Source organism: Vipera ursinii, assembly GCF_947247035.1.
Source record: "Vipera ursinii genome assembly, chromosome: 9".
Lineage (NCBI taxonomy): Eukaryota > Metazoa > Chordata > Lepidosauria > Squamata > Viperidae > Vipera > Vipera ursinii.
Window position 1 is genome coordinate 12,525,787 of NC_139523.1, and position 21,874 is coordinate 12,547,660.

The 21,874-nt window shown below is 42.4% G+C and overlaps 1 protein-coding gene across 1 annotated transcript in view; it reads right to left on the minus strand.

The window, feature by feature from the left end:
* The window catches only part of SLC9A1 (solute carrier family 9 member A1), a 72,319-nt gene extending 51,947 nt beyond the window's left edge, over positions 1-20,372 (minus strand). Inside the window, exon 1 of the mRNA XM_083369851.1 lies at positions 19,157-20,372. Within this exon, the coding sequence (XP_083225977.1) occupies positions 19,157-19,499 (343 nt within the window). The 5' untranslated portion in view covers positions 19,500-20,372. The remainder of the gene's footprint in view (positions 1-19,156) is intronic.
* Positions 20,373-21,874: the final 1,502 nt, after the last annotated feature.

A 21,874-nucleotide genomic window follows, 5' to 3' on the forward strand; every position in this document is an offset into this window, starting at 1 on the left:
TTTCCACTCATTATGGTTAAGATGAGCCACAGTTTGCTCACCACTAGACAAGGCAACAAGCTGACAGTTGTTAAAAACTGTAAGCAGACGGAATGTGTGGAAAGGGCAACCTGGCAGTGTGAATTTAGTGATATACCTCAATAACAAGCTTTAAACCCTTTTCCAGCACTCTTTCCAGTCTGCAATTGCATCCACCATTTTTCATAAAAACATGGTAAATAGGCAATTAGATAACTCAGTTTTTTCAGATGTTGTCTACCTCTGCAGGAATCACACTAAAATGTAACATGATGCTGGCAAACCTATATATTCCCTAGTTTAAAATTTGCTAGAGCATCCATTTTTTTGTAGGACATGATGTTCTTTGTCCTTTCCAGTTCTTCCTTCATTAGCTACTATCTTGACAAATTCCCCTAAATTTAAGTTTTTCTGCTGAGATACTCAGCTTAGTATTGTTCCTTTGAGTAACTGCCTATGTCTTTAAAACATAGATAACCAAAATACATTACATTACAACAGTGATATTCCTCTTCAGTCTCTTTTATAACTTGATAACTGTCAAGGAGTACTTGATATATCTTAAAGTTACCCTGATGCAGTGTGCTTGTGAAATAACTGAACATAACTTGAAGGGAGGGTGGATGTTATTACTTTAGTAGAAAATTGCTGGTTGGTAGCTTCCAGCTTCAGCTCATTACTTGTACCTGAATGAGGTTATATGCAAACTATTGGGTTAGAGGCATAACATCCTGAGAAGACAGACAATGGAATTTATACAAGTGAAAAAAAAAGAGCTTTGGAGGTTAAAGACCAGAATAAATGCAGTTAACTTTCGGGAGAACACCGTGATGCCTTTTGGATTAAGAAAGTTTTAAACGGACAGTGTTGTATGTTCCATGTAGTTATTCATTTTGCTGCTCCCCGGTATGATGGTTTCATCATGCTTGGCTGAAATAAGTTTCAATCATCTTTCTAAGTGGGTTTGAGCTAGGAGAATCAGCAACATCTGGTGTAAGAAGGAACAGTTTGCTTCCCGACGCTGTGGTGCTCCATCACTGGAGGTTTTCAAGAAAAGATTGAACAACAATTGGAACTCTTGCCTTGGGTAGGGGGTTGGCCTAGAAGACCTCCAAGGTCCCTTCTAGCTCTATGATTCTATGATGCTATGAATGCTATATGAAATGGAAAATGTCTTAAGTGTTCTGTTCTTGAAGAAATCCCTAAACAAGAGGGGTGAAATGCTATTTTACTAATAATTGATTCCAGAAATATCCTATATCTGTGGTGGCAAACCTGTGGCACGCAAAACCCTCTCTGTGGGCATGCGCGCCATCAACCCAGTCCTAGGCCTTCAGCTGGGTTTTATAAAACCTTTTCGCTTTAGACCTTTATCGCCGTGTGCAAAAAAAAAGGTTCAATCAATCAATCAATTTCAAGATCTCGCAAAGTTGGAATTGATTGATTGAACTTTTTCGTCCCCCCAGTCTGCCGTTACCACCACAGCCACACCCACCCAATGGGCCATGCCCACCCAGCACCCGATGATACATAGTGGGTTTTGCGTTGCAGTTTGGGCACTTGGTCTCTAAAAGGTTCATCATCACTACCCTATATCATTAAAGCAGACTGAGACATATTTCACATTTTATAAAAGAAAAGTCACATCCAGTTAGGCTGCTTCAGGGTGATGCAACAAATTTTCTTAATAAGCCAGTTCATAACACTGGATTAAAAATAATAACTACCAATAGGAAATATTTCCTGTTTTATTATTTATTTTCATTGGTCCTGAATCTCTCTGAATTTAGTTTCAAAGAAGAACTGTGGGTTCTAACGTGATAAGACAGAGAGACAATTTCTTCTCTATCCAAATTTTCCATTTCATGATGTGATGTATCTCTTTTTTTGGTCCCATGACAGTAATTGAAAGAATGATATGAGAGTAACTGTCGCACAATACAATTCCACATTACACAGGAGGTTCCACAGAGCAGGAAAATATATTTGGACCTATTTTTCCTTTTCTCCCAGATGCAAAAAAGTATATTTTAGAACTCAAAAAGGCAAATTACTTGAAGTATGGTTTGCAAATGAATTGATTAAAAAAGGATTCCTCACCTACATTATCACACACCTTTTCCTCATATTTGATTTTTGATACATTGATAATCTGGAAGGAAGGGGGAAACAAAGAAACACAAACCAAGATTTTTTTCAAGTTACTCATCAAGAAGAGAGGAAATCTAACTCACCACAGATGAACAACCATCATTTTACAGCAAAAATCTAAGAGCAACAGAAAATGTGTAAGTGAATTATTTCACCAAGGAAGAATGGGATAATAACATTTGGACAGGTAAGAAATGAATCTCTACTCCCAGGCTGATCATGACTTCAAGATTTCATCGTGTTGAGCATCAGTCCTCAGAGAACAATCAAAAGCCAGGATATCATTACAAGAAACAGGCTGATGGCACCAGTGACGTTTCTGTAATACAGTACAATTACCCCCACATTACACAAATAGCATATTGATTCAATGTGCCTGAATGAGATGGAGCTATGGAGCTCCCCTATAACACAGGAGCATCCAACCTTGGCAACTTTAAGACTTCAACTCCCATAAATAAACCCAAATGTGTTTTTCTGCTCTCTGCAATATCTTCTGTAAAGTGGAATTGCACTGTAGGATAGTTGTTCTCTCGTCAGTCTTTCAATTACTGTCATGGGACCAAAAAAGAAAGATATGACATCATGAAATAGAAAATTTGGATAGGGAGGAAAATGTCTTACTCTCTTAAACAGCTTAGAACCCACAGGTCTTCTTTGAAATTAAACCGAGAGATTCAGGACCAATCAAAATAAATAATAAAACAGGAAACCTTCCCTAGCTATTATTTTTAATCCAGTGTTATGAACTGATTTACTAAGAAGATTTGTTGCATGACCTTGAAGCAACCTAATTGCATGCTGGCTGGGGAATTCTGGGAATTGAAGTGTACAAGTCTTAAAGTTGACAAGGTTGGACACTCCTGGCTTAAAAAAATCATGCCAATAAGTCTTTTGAAATTGGGGCTAGCGGCAGGGTAGGCAACCTTGGTTCTTTTATGACTCCTGGACTTCGACTCCCAGAATTCCAGAGGCAGCCATGCTGGCTCAGGAAATCTGGGAGTTGAAGTCCAGGAGTCATAAAAGAGCCAAGGTTGCCTACCCTTGGCTAGCCTGTCCACCAACCCACCTGCCTGCAAAGAGGAATCAGCAAACTGTTACCCTTATCAAGAACATCTGGAAAATAATAAATCAAGATTGTTCTACTTGCTTGCCAAAATTATATAAAGGCAATCTCACCCTCCCCAAAGACCTGGTGTTTGGGGGGGGCATTTTCTGGGTCAGCCTATAAGTCACGAGTTCAGTCACAAACTCAAGAGGTGCAAAACCAAGGATTACATTGGACTGAACTAAAAAAAAATATTGTAACTTTTTAAATATAAGGTTATTTATAATTGATAATTTACCATACTGTAGATAAAAATAACAGGATAATATTTTATGAATACTGGAGGTTTTTTAGAATGTTGATTATTAGTATTTTAAGATATTTTATAGATTGGCGTTAAATTCAGAGAGAGAGGTGGTTGCATTGTTTTATCTTGGTATTAAAGAAAGTTGGAGGCCTTTCCTGTTATAAATTTTTTGATCTGTGCTTTTTCTCACTTTTAATTTATTTTTTTTCCATTTCCCTTTACGTTAGTTTATATTTTAATATTTGATGTTGAACTTTAATAAAGATATTGCATGGAAAAAGAGATGCAAAACCAAAAAGTGGAGAAAAACTCATTACTTGCTATTGAACTACAGTCCCATCTAAGCAAAAAAAAAAGCATCTCAGCTGATGTTCTTGATTAGATGAAGCCTAGCAGAGAAACAAGGCAAAGCACAAATTGATTTGTGCTTTAGATTGTGAGCCGCCCTGAGTCTTCGGAGAAGGGCGGGATATAAATGGGCTTTAAAAAAAAAAAAAGCTAAAAGGGGATCCAAAAGCAGAAGTGCAAGGAGGAGGAGGAGGAGGAGGAGGAGGAACCTTCTGAGTGGTAACCAGTGCTTTTTTTGTAAAAGAAAAAGGTGCCGGAACTCACACATGTCATACAACCCACCTTGCCTACCCTACAAGGTTCCATCCCAAAAAAGGTGCCGGAACTCCGTTCTGAGCGTTCTATGAGAAAAAAAGCCCTGGTGGTAACTAAAAAGATCCTGAGGCCCTTTGAGTCAAGTTTCATGCATATTCCTTGGCAGCTTTGCAGAAGAAGCTTGCCACTGCTTCGGTTTGGGATGTCCTTCCAACTTCCCAGTCTAACCAACGGTTCAGGCATCTTTCATCTGAATACCAACCATACTGGGGAAGGATTTTTTTTAAACTCTCAAAGAGGAATCAGAGGGTCAGGGGTCTTCCCTTGCCCCTCTTTTGCCAGACAGAGTTTTATTTTGTATTCTTGATCTTGTAAAGACTAGGTCAGAGAAGAGGCTGTTTTCAGATATAATTTTCAACTCTGGACCAAATGGCTACTCAAGCAAGTGAAATACTCCTATGCACTTTTCCTTTGTGACATCATATAATTGCCATTTCCAAGTAGAATTTCAATTACATTTTTGTATGCTGGTATGTAGAAAGTGGTTATTCTCGTTACATTTTCTTCTGCTCCCTCTTTGTCCATTCGTGCACTGCTGCAATGAGGGGTCCTTGGGGCTCTCTGAGCCTGGTTGTTTTTCTTGCAGACGTTTCATTGCTGAAACTAGGTATCATCCTGTTGTTACCTAGTTTGGGTAATGAAACGTCTGCAAGAAAAATAACCAAGCTCAGAGAGCAACAAGGACCCCTCATTTCTATCCTGGGTTACAAATATTCTCCTTTACGGATACACTGCAATCTTCCACTTTAAATGTTACCTCTGTTATGTGCGTGGCTGTGGCTTAAATGAAGACATCTAAAGAAGCATGCAGAAGAGAAGTAGCCAGTCTGGTGTCCTGTCACAACCCCCTGCTTTATACTCATGCTGTATGTGTCATGGTAACCGACAGACAAAGATGAATAAATATGGATTCTGGAGTCTGAACAATCTATATAACACTGGATTGCCTGCCCTGACGTACTGTGCTCAAGATAGTACCTTGAGAAAGAAAGTGATGCAGGATTATTGGTGCAAACTAAAAAAACAGGAGCAGCCCTCTGCAAAGATATTTTAATATATGAAGAAGATTTTTTTTTAAAAAAAAACTGAACATGAGGTTCTTCCCTAATCCACAGCATTCCTCATTGGAGATGCTCTGTGTCTAATTCTGGCTCCTTGACAAATGTTCAAGGGACAGATGGCTAATGCCTTGTGACTGTAACCACTTACTGAGAAGTGGGTAATGTTCAAAATTTTATCTCCAGAAGAAGGTCCTTGGCCTAGCCTAGCCAAAGAAAAATCAATGGCAATGTTAAGGAAAACTTTTAAGTAATCTTTATTATCCACCCATTGATTTGCAGACCTCATGCACATATGCAGAGTCGGGAGGTATATAATTTAATAAATAAATAGGTGCTATCAGGATCCAGAAGGAGAGGATATAGAAAAAGTGAACATAGAGATAAAACAATTTGATAACTTTTGATGTTTCCTGCAAAAGGTCAATAAGGGTTTTTCCAATCATCACTACATTTGCAGGATCCAATCTGGGTCGGTCATTGGGACCAGAGGTTTAGTCTTCCGAGTTTTCGGACTCACGCTGAAGCTTATCCTCAGGGAATGTCTCTCTACTGAGCCCTGGTGGCACAGTGATTAGAATGCACTATTGCAGACTAATTCTGCTGACTGCCAGCTGCCAGCAGTTCAGCAGTTTGATTCTTACCAGCTCAAGATTGACTCATCCTTCCATCCTTCCGAGGTCGGTAAAATGAGGACCCAGATTGCTGAGGGCAATAGGCTGACTCTGTAAACTGCTTAGAGAGGGCTGTGTATATAAGTCTAAGTGCTACGGCTATTGCTATTGGAAGATGTCACATTCCAGAAGTGAATTTGGACCAATCTCTGGTCCCAGTGACCAACTCAGATTGGATCGTGCAACATTATCCCATGTATATTTGCCTTCATTCATCACTAAATTTAGACAATGACCTACCTCTAATTAAAACAGTCAATTTGGCCGTTGTAAATATGTGCCTTTGCCAAGCACCTGAATTTTCATCACATAACCACGGGGATGCTGCCATGATCATAACTCACTTTTCAAAGTGCAGTTGTGACTTCTAATGGTGGCTAAACCATTGTTATACGCTGAGCACAACCTGAATGTAACTTGACGGCAACTATTTTGGTAATACAACACACAGGGCCAGCTTTACTATGGTCCATCAAAATTGTGATGTTGTTGTTGTTGTTGTTAGTTGCGAAGTCGTGTCCGACTCATCGCGACCCTATGGACAATGTTCCTCCAGGCCTTCCTGTCCTCTACCATCTTCTGGAGTCCATCTAGGCTCATGCCTACTGCTTCAGTGACTCCATCCAGCCACCTCATTCTCTGTCGTCCCGTTCTTCTATTGCCCTCAATCTTTCCCAGCATTAGGCTCTTCTCCAGTGAGTCCTTCCTTCTCATTAGGTGGCCAAAGTATTTGAGTTTTAGCTTCAGGATCTGGCCTTCTAAAGAGCAGTCAGGGTTGATCTCCTCTAGGACTGACCGGTTTGATCGCCTTGCAGTCCAAGGAACTCGTAGGAGTCTTCTCCAGCACCAAGGCCTCAATTCTTTGGCGCTCAGCCTTTCTTACGGTCCAGCTTTCACTGCCATACATTGCAACTGGGAAGACCATAGCCTTGACTATACACACTTTTGTTGACAGGGTGATGTCTCTGCTTTTTAGTGTGCTGAGGATTTGTGCTGAGGATTTCTTTTTAAAACTCTCCTTTCTGTTCAAACGTTAAGCAACTTACATAGGTCAGGTTTCTACTAAAATTATCTGGGTTTCAAGGAACAGGCATTTTCCTCCATTTCTGCTTGGAAACAATTGTATTTTGCTTCCCATCCAAAGCAATATAAATGACCTTTTCTTTTTCCTTTATCCCGAGTATTCTTGAGCTGTTACTCTGATTTCTAGATTATCTTGCTGTAGCAAATTGGATTCAGCAGGAGAACTTGTCCTTATTATTTTTCATATTTAACCTGGAAAGAAAATGTTGCTGAAAAATAAAGCTAAATGTACAAAGTATACAGTATGTTAGTAGAAGAGCTAGGAAAAAAGACATTTGTAGCCTGTTGTAGCTTGCAACCTGGTTAATATATAATTAACTTGGACTCTCTATATAGTAATTACCTACATCAATGAAGATAGAATTAAAAAATAATCATGTGGCAATAAATTAAAAAGGAGGCTATAGAGACCTAGGAATCAGGACATAACTTTCTATTTTCCCTAGATTCATGATGGAAATTTTTATGCTTCTTTAGCAGTACAATTTTTTCACCTGAAATCAAAAGTAATAATAATAAAAAAGAAAAATGTTAAATGCAAAACAGGAACCAGATATATCCATGCCTACAGAACAGGGGACAGGATGTATCCCTTCTTAACTGCTTTTTGGCTCCAGCTTACCCCAAATGGTGCCAGCTTAGAAAACCAATAAGTCCAATGAAGAAGTTTTAGGAAAAGAATAGCTTTTTAATTAGATCAATTGAACGTGTCCCTTAATTTCTGAAACAGCTGGCTTTAGTCTGGTGTTCAGTAAATATTTTGAACTACAGCTGTCATCATTACAACAAAAAATACTGGCTAGGGATAATCTCAATGCTAGCTTTAAAGATGCTCTAAACCAGCGTTTCCCAACCTTAGGAACTTGAAGATGCGTGGACTTCAACTCCCAGAATTCCCCAGCCAGCTGGCTGGGGAATTCTGGGAGTTGAAGTCCACGCATCTTCAAGTTCCTAAGGTTAGGAAACGCTGCTCTAAACATACCATAAAGTACATGGTTCCTAACCACAGAATGCGGTATGGGATGAATGCATGTTGTAAAAAAAAAAAAGCTGATTCAAACAGGAGGTTCATTCAAATAATGATGCCTCATCCCTTCCTTCAGTTTAGTGGAAATAAGCAAATATAAGGTGGTTGGGAGATTCTCACAACATCTCATTTGTGAATGATGAGCAAGAGTCAGAGAAATTATGCTGTAAGCAACTGGAGTGAAAGATCTACAAGGCGCATGCATGCCCTATTATTTTGAACTGGTCTGGAACTGCCTGTCAATTACTGTAGATGTAGATACACTGATAATTAAACAACTACTAGACACTGAGGTGCAGGTGATGAATTGGAAATGTGGGTCTAAACTTCACTTCTGGAGTAGGATAAAGCAGTGAATCCATCCACTAATCAATTTTAGCAACCCATATTTATTTGAGAGACACAGACTAGAACATGGAACTAAACTGCTAATCTGCACACTGCAATTTAGATCTCTGAGCTAAGGCTGCCAACCACTCCTAAATAATTATCCATTTTGGTCTGACCTAAAATTGAGACTGCCGCCTATAGGTGTCTGCTCACCCACCAATATTGTGCAGAATAATACAGGGGCATTTCTAGCACCTGGAATCGCACTTCTGTTCTCCAGACCTTTATTATATATTATCAAGGTTTTTCTCCACCAGCTGTTACAGATGTTTGAGAATTTCACCTAGCATTCTGCAATTTGGTGTAAGACAATGTAATTTGCACTGCTGCTCCAACCAATGTGCCGTTTAGAACACACATGTCCAAACCCTGCAAGATAAACCGTGACTTTAAAAACATACGAAAATGCACAGAAAAGGGGGTTTTACAGCAAGTACTATATGGGTTAAATTTGTCTTTTCAGAAAAAAACACATCAGACTAAGAAAGTAAGTACAAGTACTCCTCGACCTACGAACACATTTGAGCCCAAAATTTATGTTGCTAAGTAAGTCATTTGTCAAGTGGGTTTTACCCCAATTTATGACCTTTCTTGCCACAGTTGTTAAGTTAGTAACATGATAGTTCAGTGAACCTGGTTTCCCCATTGCCTTTGCTTGTCAGAATGTTGCAAAAGATGATTACATGACCCCGGGACACTGCAGCCGTCATAAATATGAGTCAGCTGCCAAGCATCTGAATTTTGATCACATGACCATGGGGATGCTGAAACGCTCATAAGTGTGAAAAATGGTCCTAAATCGTGTGTTTTTTCAGTGCTGTTGTAACTTTGAAGAGGCACTAAATGAATAGTTGTAAGTCAAGGTCTACCTGTACAGAGATATCTTTTCCTGAGAATTAAACATTTGTAAAAAGGTAAAGGTAAAGGTTCCCCCGCACATGCATGCTAGTCGTTTCCGACTCTAGGGGTCGGTGCTCATCTCCGTTTCAAAGCCGAAGAGCCAGCGCTTGTCCGAGGACGTCTCTGTGGTCATGTGGCCGGAATGACTAGACGCCAAAGGTGCACGGAACGCCGTTACCTTCCCACTGTAGTGGTCCCTATTTTTCTACTTGCATTTTTACGTGCTTTCGAACTGCTAGGTTGGCAGAAGCTGGGACGAGTAACAGGCGCTCACTCTGCTATGCGGCACTCGGGATTCGACCCGCCAAACTGCCGACCTTCTGATCGACAAGCTCAGCGTCCTAACCCACTGAGCCACCGCGTCCCTAAACATCTGTAGATTAATTAACTGAGCACAAAACTAATATGGATTAGAAATAAATTGAAGAAAGAAAGAAAGAAAGAAAGAAAGAAAGAAAGAAAGAAAGAAAGAAAGAAAGAAAGAAAGAAAGAAAGAAAGAGGAAGGGGGAGAGGAGGGGGAAAGGAAGGGACTACTCTAGAACAAGACATTATAGCAGTTGAGAAGGAACCAGTTTTATTGTGGCATAGGATTAAAAAATAACAGCAACTTTATTGTATCCATTTAAAGTTTTCCTGGGAGGGAAAAAAAATCCCTTTCATCATACCAGCTTAGATAGCATGAAAAAATATGCCAGGACTTCTGCGTGCAGATTTTAGCCCCAGCAATCAGTACTTTGATACCTTGTGAGCAACTCTTTCAAGAGAGCTAAATATAATTAAGTTTTGAAATAAGGCAACAATGTATTTAAACATTTACAGCAATTGTAAAAACTGTTTATTTACTGGTGTTTTGTCTTCCACGCACTATGTGTTTTCTTGGTTTCTTTTCTTTCTTTTTTTTTCCTTTTGTGTTGGCATTTATCTTCCTTTACTCTTCCAATGTTTTATTTCTTTTTTTGAAGAGAAAGTGAAATATTTGGGATGATATAGGAAATTCACCAGAAGCTGCCTTCTGTAGAGTCAGACCGTCTGTCTGCTTAGTTCTATATTACCTGCACAAGGAGAAGCCTCTACCAGCTCCAGACCTGCTTTACTGGTCCATCCCCAAAGAATAGCTAAGAATGCCTTGCTTTTTGAATAAGTACTTAGATGCCACCAAGCTCAGTTCCCTCAAACATTTTGGAAAGAAATCAGAAAGAAAGCACAGTTGCACAGCAATATAGTACAGGTAATCCTTGTCTTAGGACCACAGTTGGGACTTTCTGTTGGCAAGTTAACTTCTTACTGTGCCCAATTTTACAATATTTTTTTTTTGTCACAGTCAAGTGCATCAAATGGTTTGTTAACCAAATCTGGCTACCCCTGTGGACTTTGCCCATCAGAAGCCAACTGGGAAGGTTGCAAAGGGCAATCACATGACCTCAAGATGTAGCCACCATTGTGTGTGTGTGTGTGTGTGTGTGTGTGTGTGTGTGTGTGCGCACATACATACACACACAGTCACACAAACACACAAACCAGTTTTGAATATCCAACCATGGGGATGCTGCAATAGTTATGAAGTGTGAGGACAGCTGTGTGTGTGTGTCTATATATATATAAATGTATATACACACACACACACACATAGACACACACACACACACACACACACACACAACCAGTTTTGAATATCCAACCATGGGGATGCTGCAATAGTTATGAAGTGTGAGGACAGCTGTGTGTGTGTGTCTATATATATATAAATGTACACACACACACACACACATAGACACACACACACACACACACACACACAACCAGTTTTGAATATCCAACCATGGGGATGCTGCAATAGTTATGAAGTGTGAGGACAGCTGTGTGTGTGTGTCTATATATATATAAATGTATACACACACACACACATACACACACACACACACACACACACACACAGATAGACACACACACACACACACAACCAGTTTTGAACATCCAACCATGGGGATGCTGCAATAGTTATGAAGTGTGAGGACAGCTGTGTGTGTGTGTCTATATATATATATAAATGTATACACACACAGACACAGACACAGACACACACACACACACACACACACAACCAGTTTTGAACATCCAACCATGGGGATGCTGCAATAGTTAAGAAGTGTGAGGACAGGTGTGTGTGTGTTTGTATGTATGTATGTATGTATGAAGACACCAGCCTGAAGATGACGAGTGGGACCTCGTCGAAATGTCACCAAGACACTCTCAATCTTACATGGGAAAAAACCCGAATACGCCAAGACCTACATACCTGTACCCGTGAAAATCTACGGAAAAACTGGGGTGCTTGGCAACTGGCATCCAACAGTTATTAAGTGCCAGGACAGTTGTAAGTCACTGTTTTCGGTGCTGTTGTAACTCTGAACAGTCCCTAAACCAGGGGTCTTCAAACTTGGCCCTTTTATGACTTGTGGGCTGAGGAATTCTGGGAGTTGAAGTCCACAAGTCATAAAAGGGCCAAGTTTGAAGACCCCTGCCCTAAACGAATGGCTGTAAGTCAACATATGTCCACAGCTGAGCCCAAAACTGATGTCTCTAAATGATCAATTTGTTAAGTGAGTTTTTGCCCCATTTTACGACTTTTCTTGCCATGTTTGTTAAGTTGGCAACATGATTGTTACGTGTGAATCTGGCTTCCCCATTGACTTTGCTTGTCAGAAGGTCGCAAGAGATGGTCATGGGACCTCCCTAGACTCCAACCGTCATAAATAAGAGTCAGTCATCAAGCATCCGAATGTCAATCATGTAACCATGGGGATGCTTCAATGGTCATAAGTGTGAGAAATGGTCATAAGTCACTTTTTTCATTGCTGTTGTAACTTTGAAAGGTCACTAAATGAACTGTTGTAAGTCGAGGATTATTTGTATAGCCATCAATACTGATGAAGAATATACACACAATACGTGATGTACCAAAAGCCAGACTGCATAGACAATTTATTAGAAATATTATATCAGTGTTTCTAAAACAGATCCCTGGGGGTCCCTCAAAACCTTTTCAGGGGTCCACAAAATCAAAATTATTGGCCAGATATTGAAGATATTTGCAAAAACATTAAAGTAATATCACTTTTCTCATAATTATTTTTTTGTTAAAAAAGCAGAGATTTTCATAACAATGGTTTATTTATATTCAGATTTAATGAGTTTAATATTGTTATTTTTACATGATTCAATAAATAAATATTCTACAAAGCCAACAATTTTAATAGTTAATTCAGTAAATATTGATAGATTAAACCCAGACAAACAAAAGCTCTTTTTGGGATTCTCCATAATTTTTTTTTAAAGTGGGAAGGGATCCTAAGAGCTAAAGTTTTAAGAAATATTGCATTGCATTAAATATTCAAATTGGTTTCAATTTTCATCTAAATCCTTCTTTGCTTCTTTGACTCACACTTGGAATATTCCTAAATTCAGCAACATTTTCTCTGGGAAGAAGTAATTAATAGCATTAAGAAAACACATTGTGATTGACCTAATGGACCTGGCCGTTGGTGCTCCCTGTATACCTTCATGCTAAAAAGGTTTATGAGAGTCAAAATCACTTTTTAGAGCCTTCTTGTTTTTAAATGCTTGCCTCTTTAGGGATTTGAGTAAACAAGAGTAAAGCTCCCAGTTGTGGATAACTTGCATAAGGTGAGTGCTCAAAATTTGCTAAGTTATCAAGTAATTAATATTGCTTTATTGTAGTTTCTGAAGTCAGCCAACCGTAACCTATTCAAGAAATCAAGGTTAAACCAAAATGTGGCTTAGGCCAACATATGAATGCAGACATTGGACCAGAATCATAACTAAGAAAGCATATTAAGTTTAATTAATAATAATAAAAACTTTATTGATTTTAGTCATTTGACCATATCAGAAATATAAAAAGAACACAAAAATACAGGCAGACACAAGGACATGTTCACAGTAAGTCATCACCCCTACAGTTAATCCCAATCTGATCTAAATATTCCATCCCCTTTGAAATGGCCTTTTGACAGTTGAAAAGAACTTTTAACTTTAATTGATTAAAACCAAACTTCATTATCTTAAAATTAGGTATCCTATTGATTAAACGTACATATGCTGCTCGTCCCACTATCTGAATATTTCAATATTAGTCTTGCCTATGATTTCTGCCGTCTGCTTTGAAGTTTACAAATGCAATAAGTTAAGAATAAAAGTAGCAACATCATTTGCAAGCTGTCAGTTCATCGGCTACTGTAGCAGCAGCTGCAGCATTAGACAACTTTGAAAGATCTCCAAAAGGTAAGTGGAATTGGAGCTGCTGAACCCTGGGATAGAAGGCTGGCCAGGGAACTTGAAACATCTCAAAATAAGGCAAAGATGAACCAGTTCTTTCCTAATATTTCCAAGAGAGCCTCAAAGACATGTCCTGAAGTAACCAGGAGTCAAGCCTGACTCAACACAGTCTTTATTTAACAACCAACCCTGTCTGCAAGAAACCACCCTGTTTCTCTACAGCGCACAACCTGAAATTACCTGAAATGAAATGTTGGGTAACCGAATACAAGCATAGTTAGAGAGCCCTTCTTGATTTTCCCCCCCATGGTTTTCTCCTTCTGCCCCTCCACCAGCTAGCATAAAAGACAGCAATTTGCCAGTCTTCCAAAATGCCAGGCAGGAAGCCAACTACAAACCCTAGCGGGGGTCAAAGAGATGCTTGGAACTGAGCACTTGTTTAGCTACAGCTCGGCACGCCAACAGCCTCCTCCTGCTTCCACCAAATTCTACAGAGAAGTTTTTTTTCCATTTTCTCATCCATCACCTTCTAAGTGCAAGGCTGACCATCAATAAACAGCACTGAAATACTGCAGGGAAAATGTTTTTGGCTCAGCAGCAGAAAAACCTTACAGCTCTCTGCTCATTTACCCAGGGACTGTATTCAGACAATCTTCTGACCAAATTGGTTACCTAATCAATAACATCACTGGCCTGGTCTGGCCTGGTGAATGTTAACCATTTAAAATTTCCTTGACTTACCATAGCATGTTGTAGGTACTTAACTCTATTCAGTTGATGAATCATTATTATTATTATTATTATTATTATTATTATTATTATTATTATTATTATTATTATTATTATTAATTTTACTTGTATACTGCCCTTCTCCCGATGGACTCAGGGCGGTGAACAGGGCAAACATATAAAAGTACAAAAATACAAAAATTAAGAAAGAATTAAACGAGATGCCCAAGCTACAATAATAGGTTAAATACATTTAAAACAACAATAAAATCCAAACCCATCCCCCATCATACCATACTACACTTAACTTTAGTCAAAAGGCCAAGAAGTTATGACCAAATAATTATTTAATCATGAGTAAACATGACTGTTTTGAATTATAATACACTGCTGTTGTGGTTATTTTATTTCGTACACTCACTAGAGTCCTTCAGGACTGAAGCGATCAATAAACCATATAAATCCTATCAATAAATCCTACTAGGGTCCCTCCTTTGTTTGGAACTTAACTGAAGCTTTCCCAGAGCGCAGAGAAATGGATGCTTCAGCTTGTTTGGCATAGCCCCCAAGGACTGCAATAGTCAAAATTAGGATCACCCCCTTCTGATTTTTTATCCTCTTTTAGCTTATTTTTCTTGAGGGACCTTTCAAGTGCCGCATGTCAGCATTATTCCTTGGAGTTTCCAAGTTACAACAGAAACATTTTGCCATCAGAGGTCAGAAACACAGGAAGACGTTCTATCTTGATGTACCACATTGGACCAGCCTATCTAGATGCCTACCAACTTCATATAGCCTTCTATGCAATGAAGTGGCTTCTTAGGCGTCAGCGTAGAGCAGTATTTCTTAATCTAGGCTACTTTAAGATGTGTGGACTTCAACTCCCAGAATTCCCCAGCAAATACAAACCAAATTAATGCTCACATTCACTAAATTGTAGTTGGCTTAATAAATCATAGTGGATTTTCTCACCAATTAGCCTGGTCAAGAAACCATAGTTAGCCTGAAATCTGAGTGTCACTGAAGTCACATAGTACGTATGTCCATAACAAACTATGATGTCAACATGTACCTGCTGTGCAAATGATATGATTATTGCATCAGGATGTCTCGGGCAATTGTGTAAGTCACACCATTTGTACAACCAACCACCCTATAACTACCTATAGTTCCCACGAAAACCTTTCCTTGGTTTCTGCCTGCCTGCTAATTCTGGCCAAAGAATACCCTGCACAGCATACATTTAGCAATAGTCTTTCTGACCCAAGCAAGTCACGGTAGACCAGAGTTGTGGTTTGTTTTTTTCAAAATGGCAACTTTAAGACGTATGCGTTTCAACTTCTAGAATTCCCTAGCAATTCTGGGAGTTGAAGTCCATGCAACGTAAAGTGACTGAGGTTGAAAAACACTGGCTTAGAAGGTTACGCAAACCTGGTTATGATTTATAGGGCTATTATTACAAGAAGATGGTATGAATTTATTCTCCTTAGAACCAAAGAATGGAAAGACTCCAACTTGAAATAAGAAGAAATTTCCTGCACATGGACAGGTAACAGCATTCTGGGGTTTCACAGGGAGGGTTCCCCCCCCCCGGTCCTATCCAGAAATGCTGTGGATTAAACAGGGCTCTTTCTTGTAAAGCAGGGGTCTTCAAACCTGGCCCTTTTATGACTTGTGGACTTCAACTCCCAGAATTCCTCAGCCAGGTTTGAAGACCCCTGTTGTAAAGCAATTACTGCATTGCCAAATTCCCTAATAACACCATTCCTTTACAAGTGGCAAGCTCACTTCAGACTTTGCAGAGATCAGCTGCAGAGATTTCAACTCTCTCTTTAAAATCTGACCAGACCAACCACAATTTTGTTTCCTGGTTTCTTTCCTCCATTTCGAAATATATATTTGAAATAAATAGCCGTAAATCTACAGGGGAGATCTCCTGCTAGGCTCCATTTAGGAATGGAAAGTTTGTTACAAGCCTCTTCTACGACATTCCTTCTTACCTAAAAACCTGCACAACGGCACTTCCCCAACAGTTGTTGCGGATGGGTCAATGCACAAGAATGTGCAAGAATGATACAGCAGAAGCACAGTGTTCTCATTCAGGAGAAAAAACCTGCCTTCCTCCTTACTAAACAAAAATATTGTGCACAAGAGTTCTCCTCCTCAGTCTTAAATCCCAGTCTCTGTTTTAGCAGGTATGCCCTCTAATTACTGTAACTGTCCAGTCTAAATCAGAAAAATAAATGTATAAGATTTCAGGCTATACAAAACAGGCACTGCTGAAAGTAATAAGCAACATGTTCAAAGATCATCTTGCAGCCTACTCATATTGGCATAGGTTTTCCATTTATAAGGCAAATTTTGATGGAGTGCAAAAAAGGGCATTTTTGCATATATCAGTTATACTGTTCTTTCCCAAATCCAACAGGCTTTATGTGACTTGGTGTATCAATATTAGTAGAACCAGCAAAGCTATTTTAACTAGCTTCAGAAGCCAAATACAAAATCGAAACTTAGATAAAGTGTGACAATTGGACATGTTTTTTTCCTAAATCTCATCAGTGTCCCCTGCTGCCTAAGTTCAGGATATTACTTGCCTAAAAGAAACCTGGTCAGAAATATTCTTGACATGTTTCTCAGGAACACAGAAAGTTTTCGAATTGTATTAGACCAGTGGCCCATCAAGCCAGAATCAGCGTAACAACTTCAGAATTTTGGGCACCAGGCTCGCCGCGTCATGTGACTTATCGTGACTATTTTCCCCTTGTCGGAGCTGGGATGGGCACGGCTTCCACGTGACACATCCAGCCTGCAGTTTGACACCCCTGTATTAGAGAGTTCTCAACAGAAGGCTGCACAGCCATTCTAATAGGCCAATCTTTTCTCCAGGTATCTTCCAGGTGTGTTGCATTCTCACACCAATACTATCAGTCAGATGGACAAAGCCAAGAAGCCAGCAGGATGTCTGTTTGGAGAAAGAAATCATAACTATAGGGAGGGGCACCTATTTTAAAAATATACCTTGGCTGCTAGGGAAAAACACACACTTTTCTTCTGCAGCCTGAGTTGTGTCCCAGTGGGGATCACACACAGATGGTGGAGGAATACAATTTAGCCCATGCTCACCAGTCTCATTCCTGATCCAATTAAATTTCCAAAAATAAACCAGAGTAACCTCTATGCTGCCCAGCACATAATACACTTAGCTACAAGGTTAACCTGAAAGAATGGGGTATTTTCCCAGAAATATACTTTTTGAACAACCAGGGGGTCACAATGGTGGTGCAGTCAAAACTCCATCTGTCCTTTATATCAGAAGTCCCCAACCTTTTGGGCACCAGGGACCAGTTCCGTGGAGAGAGGTTTTTCCGCGGACCAGAGAGTGCATGGTTTTGTGTGTTGCCTGCATCTGGCGGATAGGGCTTTGCTTGTTTGTGCAGACCGGTTGCTGGGGCTGGGGACCCCTGCTTTATATACATCAGATGGCATTGTAATTGCACCATGATTTAATTGACCATTCTAGGGGTAGCTTAATGCTGTTAAGTCAGGTAATATGGAGCACATGCCAAGAGAAAGAAGAGTTTCAAGCACACTTGCCTTTATGTTCATCCTTGCACCTCTTTTCTAGCAATAGCACTTACTTATATACTGCTTTACAGCCCTCTCTAAGCAGTTTACAGAGTAGGCAATTTGCCCCCAACAATCTGGGTCCTCATTCTACCGACCTCGGAAGGATGGAAGGCTGAGTCTACCTTGAGCCCGCCAGGATCAAACTCCAGGCTGTGGATAGAGATAGCTTGCAATGCTGCACTCTAACCACTGAGCCACCAGGCTTCATAGATTGTTGGAAGCCAGCCTTCCATAATTTCCTGGGCACCCGTGTACCTCATATGGCTACAGAGCATCTCTGCTAGTCCTCAACCTGCGACCACAATTAGAATCAGAATTTTTGTTGCTAAGCAAGGCAGCTGTAAAGTGAGTTGCTCCCAACTTCACAACCTTTTTTGGGGGGGCGCGGTTATTAAGTAAATCACTGCAGTTTTTGAGTGAATCCTGCAGTCACCAATCAACTCCAGCTTCTCTCACTGACTTTGCTTGTCAGAGGCTGGCCAGGAAGGTTGCAAATGGCAGTCACCTGACCCCGGGGCACTGCAACCAGGCCGATGCCAAGCACCTAAGTTTTGATCACATGACCATGGGAATGCTACGATGGTCATAAGCGCGAGGACTGGTCACAAGAGCCTTGGTGGAGCAGTGGGCTAATGCCTCCTTAAGTAACACCAGCTGCCTGCAATTAGTGCAGGTTCGCGTCCCACCAGGCTCAAGGTTGACTCAGCCTTCCATCCTTCCGAGGTAGGTAAAATGAGGACCCAGATTGTTGGGGGCAATTAAGCTGACTTTGTAATAATGCCGCTTGGGGTGTGTGTGAAAGCCCTAATAAGCAGGCATATACATAGAATGAAGGCTATTACTAAGCTTGTAAGCCACCCTGAGTCTTCGGAGAAGGGCGGGATACAAATGGAATTAAAATAAAATAAAATAAAAAAAAAAACAAGTCCCTTTTTTCTGCCATTGTAACTTCCAATGGTCACTAAATGAATGGTTGTAAATTGAGGACCACCTGTACCCCCTTTCCCCTGAGGGCAGCTTTTCTGGTGGGCTCTGCAGAAAAGACGGCATTTAAGAAAAGCAGCCCCGGGAAGGAGACCTTCAGCAAGCAAAAGTTCTTTTCCTACACGCCATAGCTTGTCTCTTAACTCACAGACACCCGAACGCAGAGAGAGGCTGGTGGAGCCGCAGCATCAACCTACCTAGCTTCATCAGGCAGGCGAGCAGGATCCAGAGGGTGATCTCGAAGGGCACGTTAACATACTTGTACTGGATGCCCAGAACTGGGAAAAGTTTCCGATGTTTGCCGTGCCCGTCGGTGGAGACGTTCTTGGGGCGCCCGGAGTCGGAGGGGCTCTCGGCGGGAACCGGCGGAGAGGAGGTGATGCCCACGGTCACCAAGCTGGGCTGCCGAGTGATCTCCACGGGAGTATCCGAGCCGGAGCTCTGAAGCAACGGCAGCAGCCCCAGCAGGGCAGCTGCGCCAAAGAGGAAGGGCAACCCGCGGAAGGAGCAGCGGGGCCTCCTCGGCCACTGCGCCGGCATGGTGCTCCTCGTTCCCGGGGAAAGCGGAGGCGGAGAAGAGGGGTGTGGAGGCCGAGGACCTTGCCTGGCGATCAAGGCTTCATTGAGGGCGGAGGGGCGTCTGCGGAATCAGCGAAGGCCACCGACGAAACGGAGCCCGAGGAAATCCACCCGAAGCGGCGCTCGACGGGGCGAAGCGCTCATAATAGGGAAAGCCCAGCTTAGGACGGGGGCGCTTGGCTGCGCCTTCCTTCCTTCCTTCCTTCCTTCCTTCCTTCCTTCCTTCCTTCCTTCCTTCCTTCCTTCCTTCCTTCCTTCCTCGGGACCGTCTCTGCAGGGCGAGGGAGCCGAGGAGGGAAGGGGGGCGAGGGGTCGAGCAAAAGCCGGCGAACCGCTCGCTCAGCTGCCCAGGCAACGCGAGGCAGCCGACCAACCCACCCGGCGACCCAGACCTGCCTTCCAGGCGAGCGCCTTCAACTTGGACAGACCTCACCTCCAAGGACAGCCGAGCGGCAGGGCAGTTCCCAGAGCAGGAGCCGCCGCAGCTGGAGAAGAGCCGGGCCAGGAGAAGGAGGCAGCGGCGGCCGGCCGAGCGAGCGAGCGAGCAACCGGACAGCCCAAGCGGCAGAGAAAAGCCGGCGCGCGAAGGCAAGCGCGAGTCAGGCCGCTTCCCACGGCTGCGGGAGAAGACACCTCGGGGCCGGAGTGGGACGGCTTCCTTCCTCAGGAGCAGCCGGCAGGGCCAGGCGGCGGCGGCCGCAGCGGGCACGGCGGGCTTGGGCTTCCCGGAGCTGGGAAGAAGAAGGAAGCTGAGCTTGTTCCGGATCCTCGTGCGCCGCAGCTGGGCAGCTCCGCCCGGGGCCGGCTGCTCCTCCCCGTGGCTCCCAGCGCGCGCCCGGAGGACGCTGCCTCCCTCCCTCCCGCCTGCTCGCTCAGCCTTATCTGTGCCGAGACAAGGACGCCGCGGGGAGAAGCGCAGGGAGAGGAGGGCGCCGACGCCGCGCCTCCCTTCCTCGCCCGCCGCCACAGCAGCCTCCGCCGGCTGGAAGCAGCACTGCACGGGAGCCTCCGCTTCGCAACCGGGCGGGAGGGCTGGGTCCTAGCCAGGCCACCGAGGAGGACGGAGGAGCCACGCCGCAGCCAGGTCCCCCGGCTTGGAGACGCCTCGGCCGATCGGGCTTTTGTTCGATCGCCCGTTCCAGACAGCCGCTTTGCAGGGCAGCCACGGGTTGTCCGTTGAAAAACGTGGGGAACAGCAGCAAGCCGCGGCGGCGGGTTGCTGCTGGGATACACCTCCCCGCTCGGCCGAGAGAAATCACCTCAGTGGAGCTACAAAATCTGGGCTGCCGAGATCCAGTAAGCCAGAGAAAGCCTCCTTCCACCATCTTCCTGGTATAGAAAGGAGCAGTTGGGCTGCTGGGGTATTAGAGAAGTCGTATGCGGATAGTCCTCGTCTTACAACATTCGTTTCGTGACTGTCTGAAGTTACAACGGCCGCTAACAAAGGGACCTGTGACCATTTTTCACACTTTTATGGCTACTGCAGCATGCCCACGGTCATACGATTAACATTCGAGTGCTTTTGGCAACTCATATTCGTGCAAGATGCAGTGTTCTTGGGATCGTGTGCTCACTTTTTATGACCTTCTGACAAGCAAAGTCAAAGGGAAAAGCCAGGTTCACTTTACAACCATATTATTAACAGCTGCAGTGATTCACTTAACAGCTGTCACAAGAAAGGTCATAAAATGGGGCAAAATTCACTTAATAACTGTCTCGCTTAGCAACAGAAATTTTAGGCTCAATTGTGGTTGTAAGCTGAGGACTACCAATGTAGATAGTCCTTGATTTATGATCACAATTGGGACTAGAAGTTCTGTTGCTAAGTAAGCCGGTTGTGAAGTGAGTCATTTTCTGACCTTTTTTGGCCACAGTTATTAAGCGAATCCCTGAAGTTGTTAAGTGAATCACGCATCATTAAGCAAATCCATCTCTTCCCCCCCCCTCACCCCGACTTTGCTTGCTGGAAACTGGCGGGGAAGGTTACAAATAACGGTTGCATGATCCCGGAACACTACAACTACCATATTATAAATACATGCCAGTTGCCAAATGCTCAAATTTTGATCACATGACCATGGAGATGCTGCTATGGTCATAAGTGTGAGGACTAATCATGCCACTTTTTTCAGTATAGTCGTAACTTCAAACGGTTGTATGTCAAGGACTACCTGTAAATTGTGCTTGGTTTGGTGCAGTGGGTGAGCTGGTGGCTCTCCAAATGTGGATTTTTTCCCCCATGTAACTTCCTGGATGAAAACACGTCCAAAGCAGGCATACAGGAGAACCAGTTTGGTCTAGTGCAGGGGTGTCAAACTGCTGGCCCGTGGGCTGGA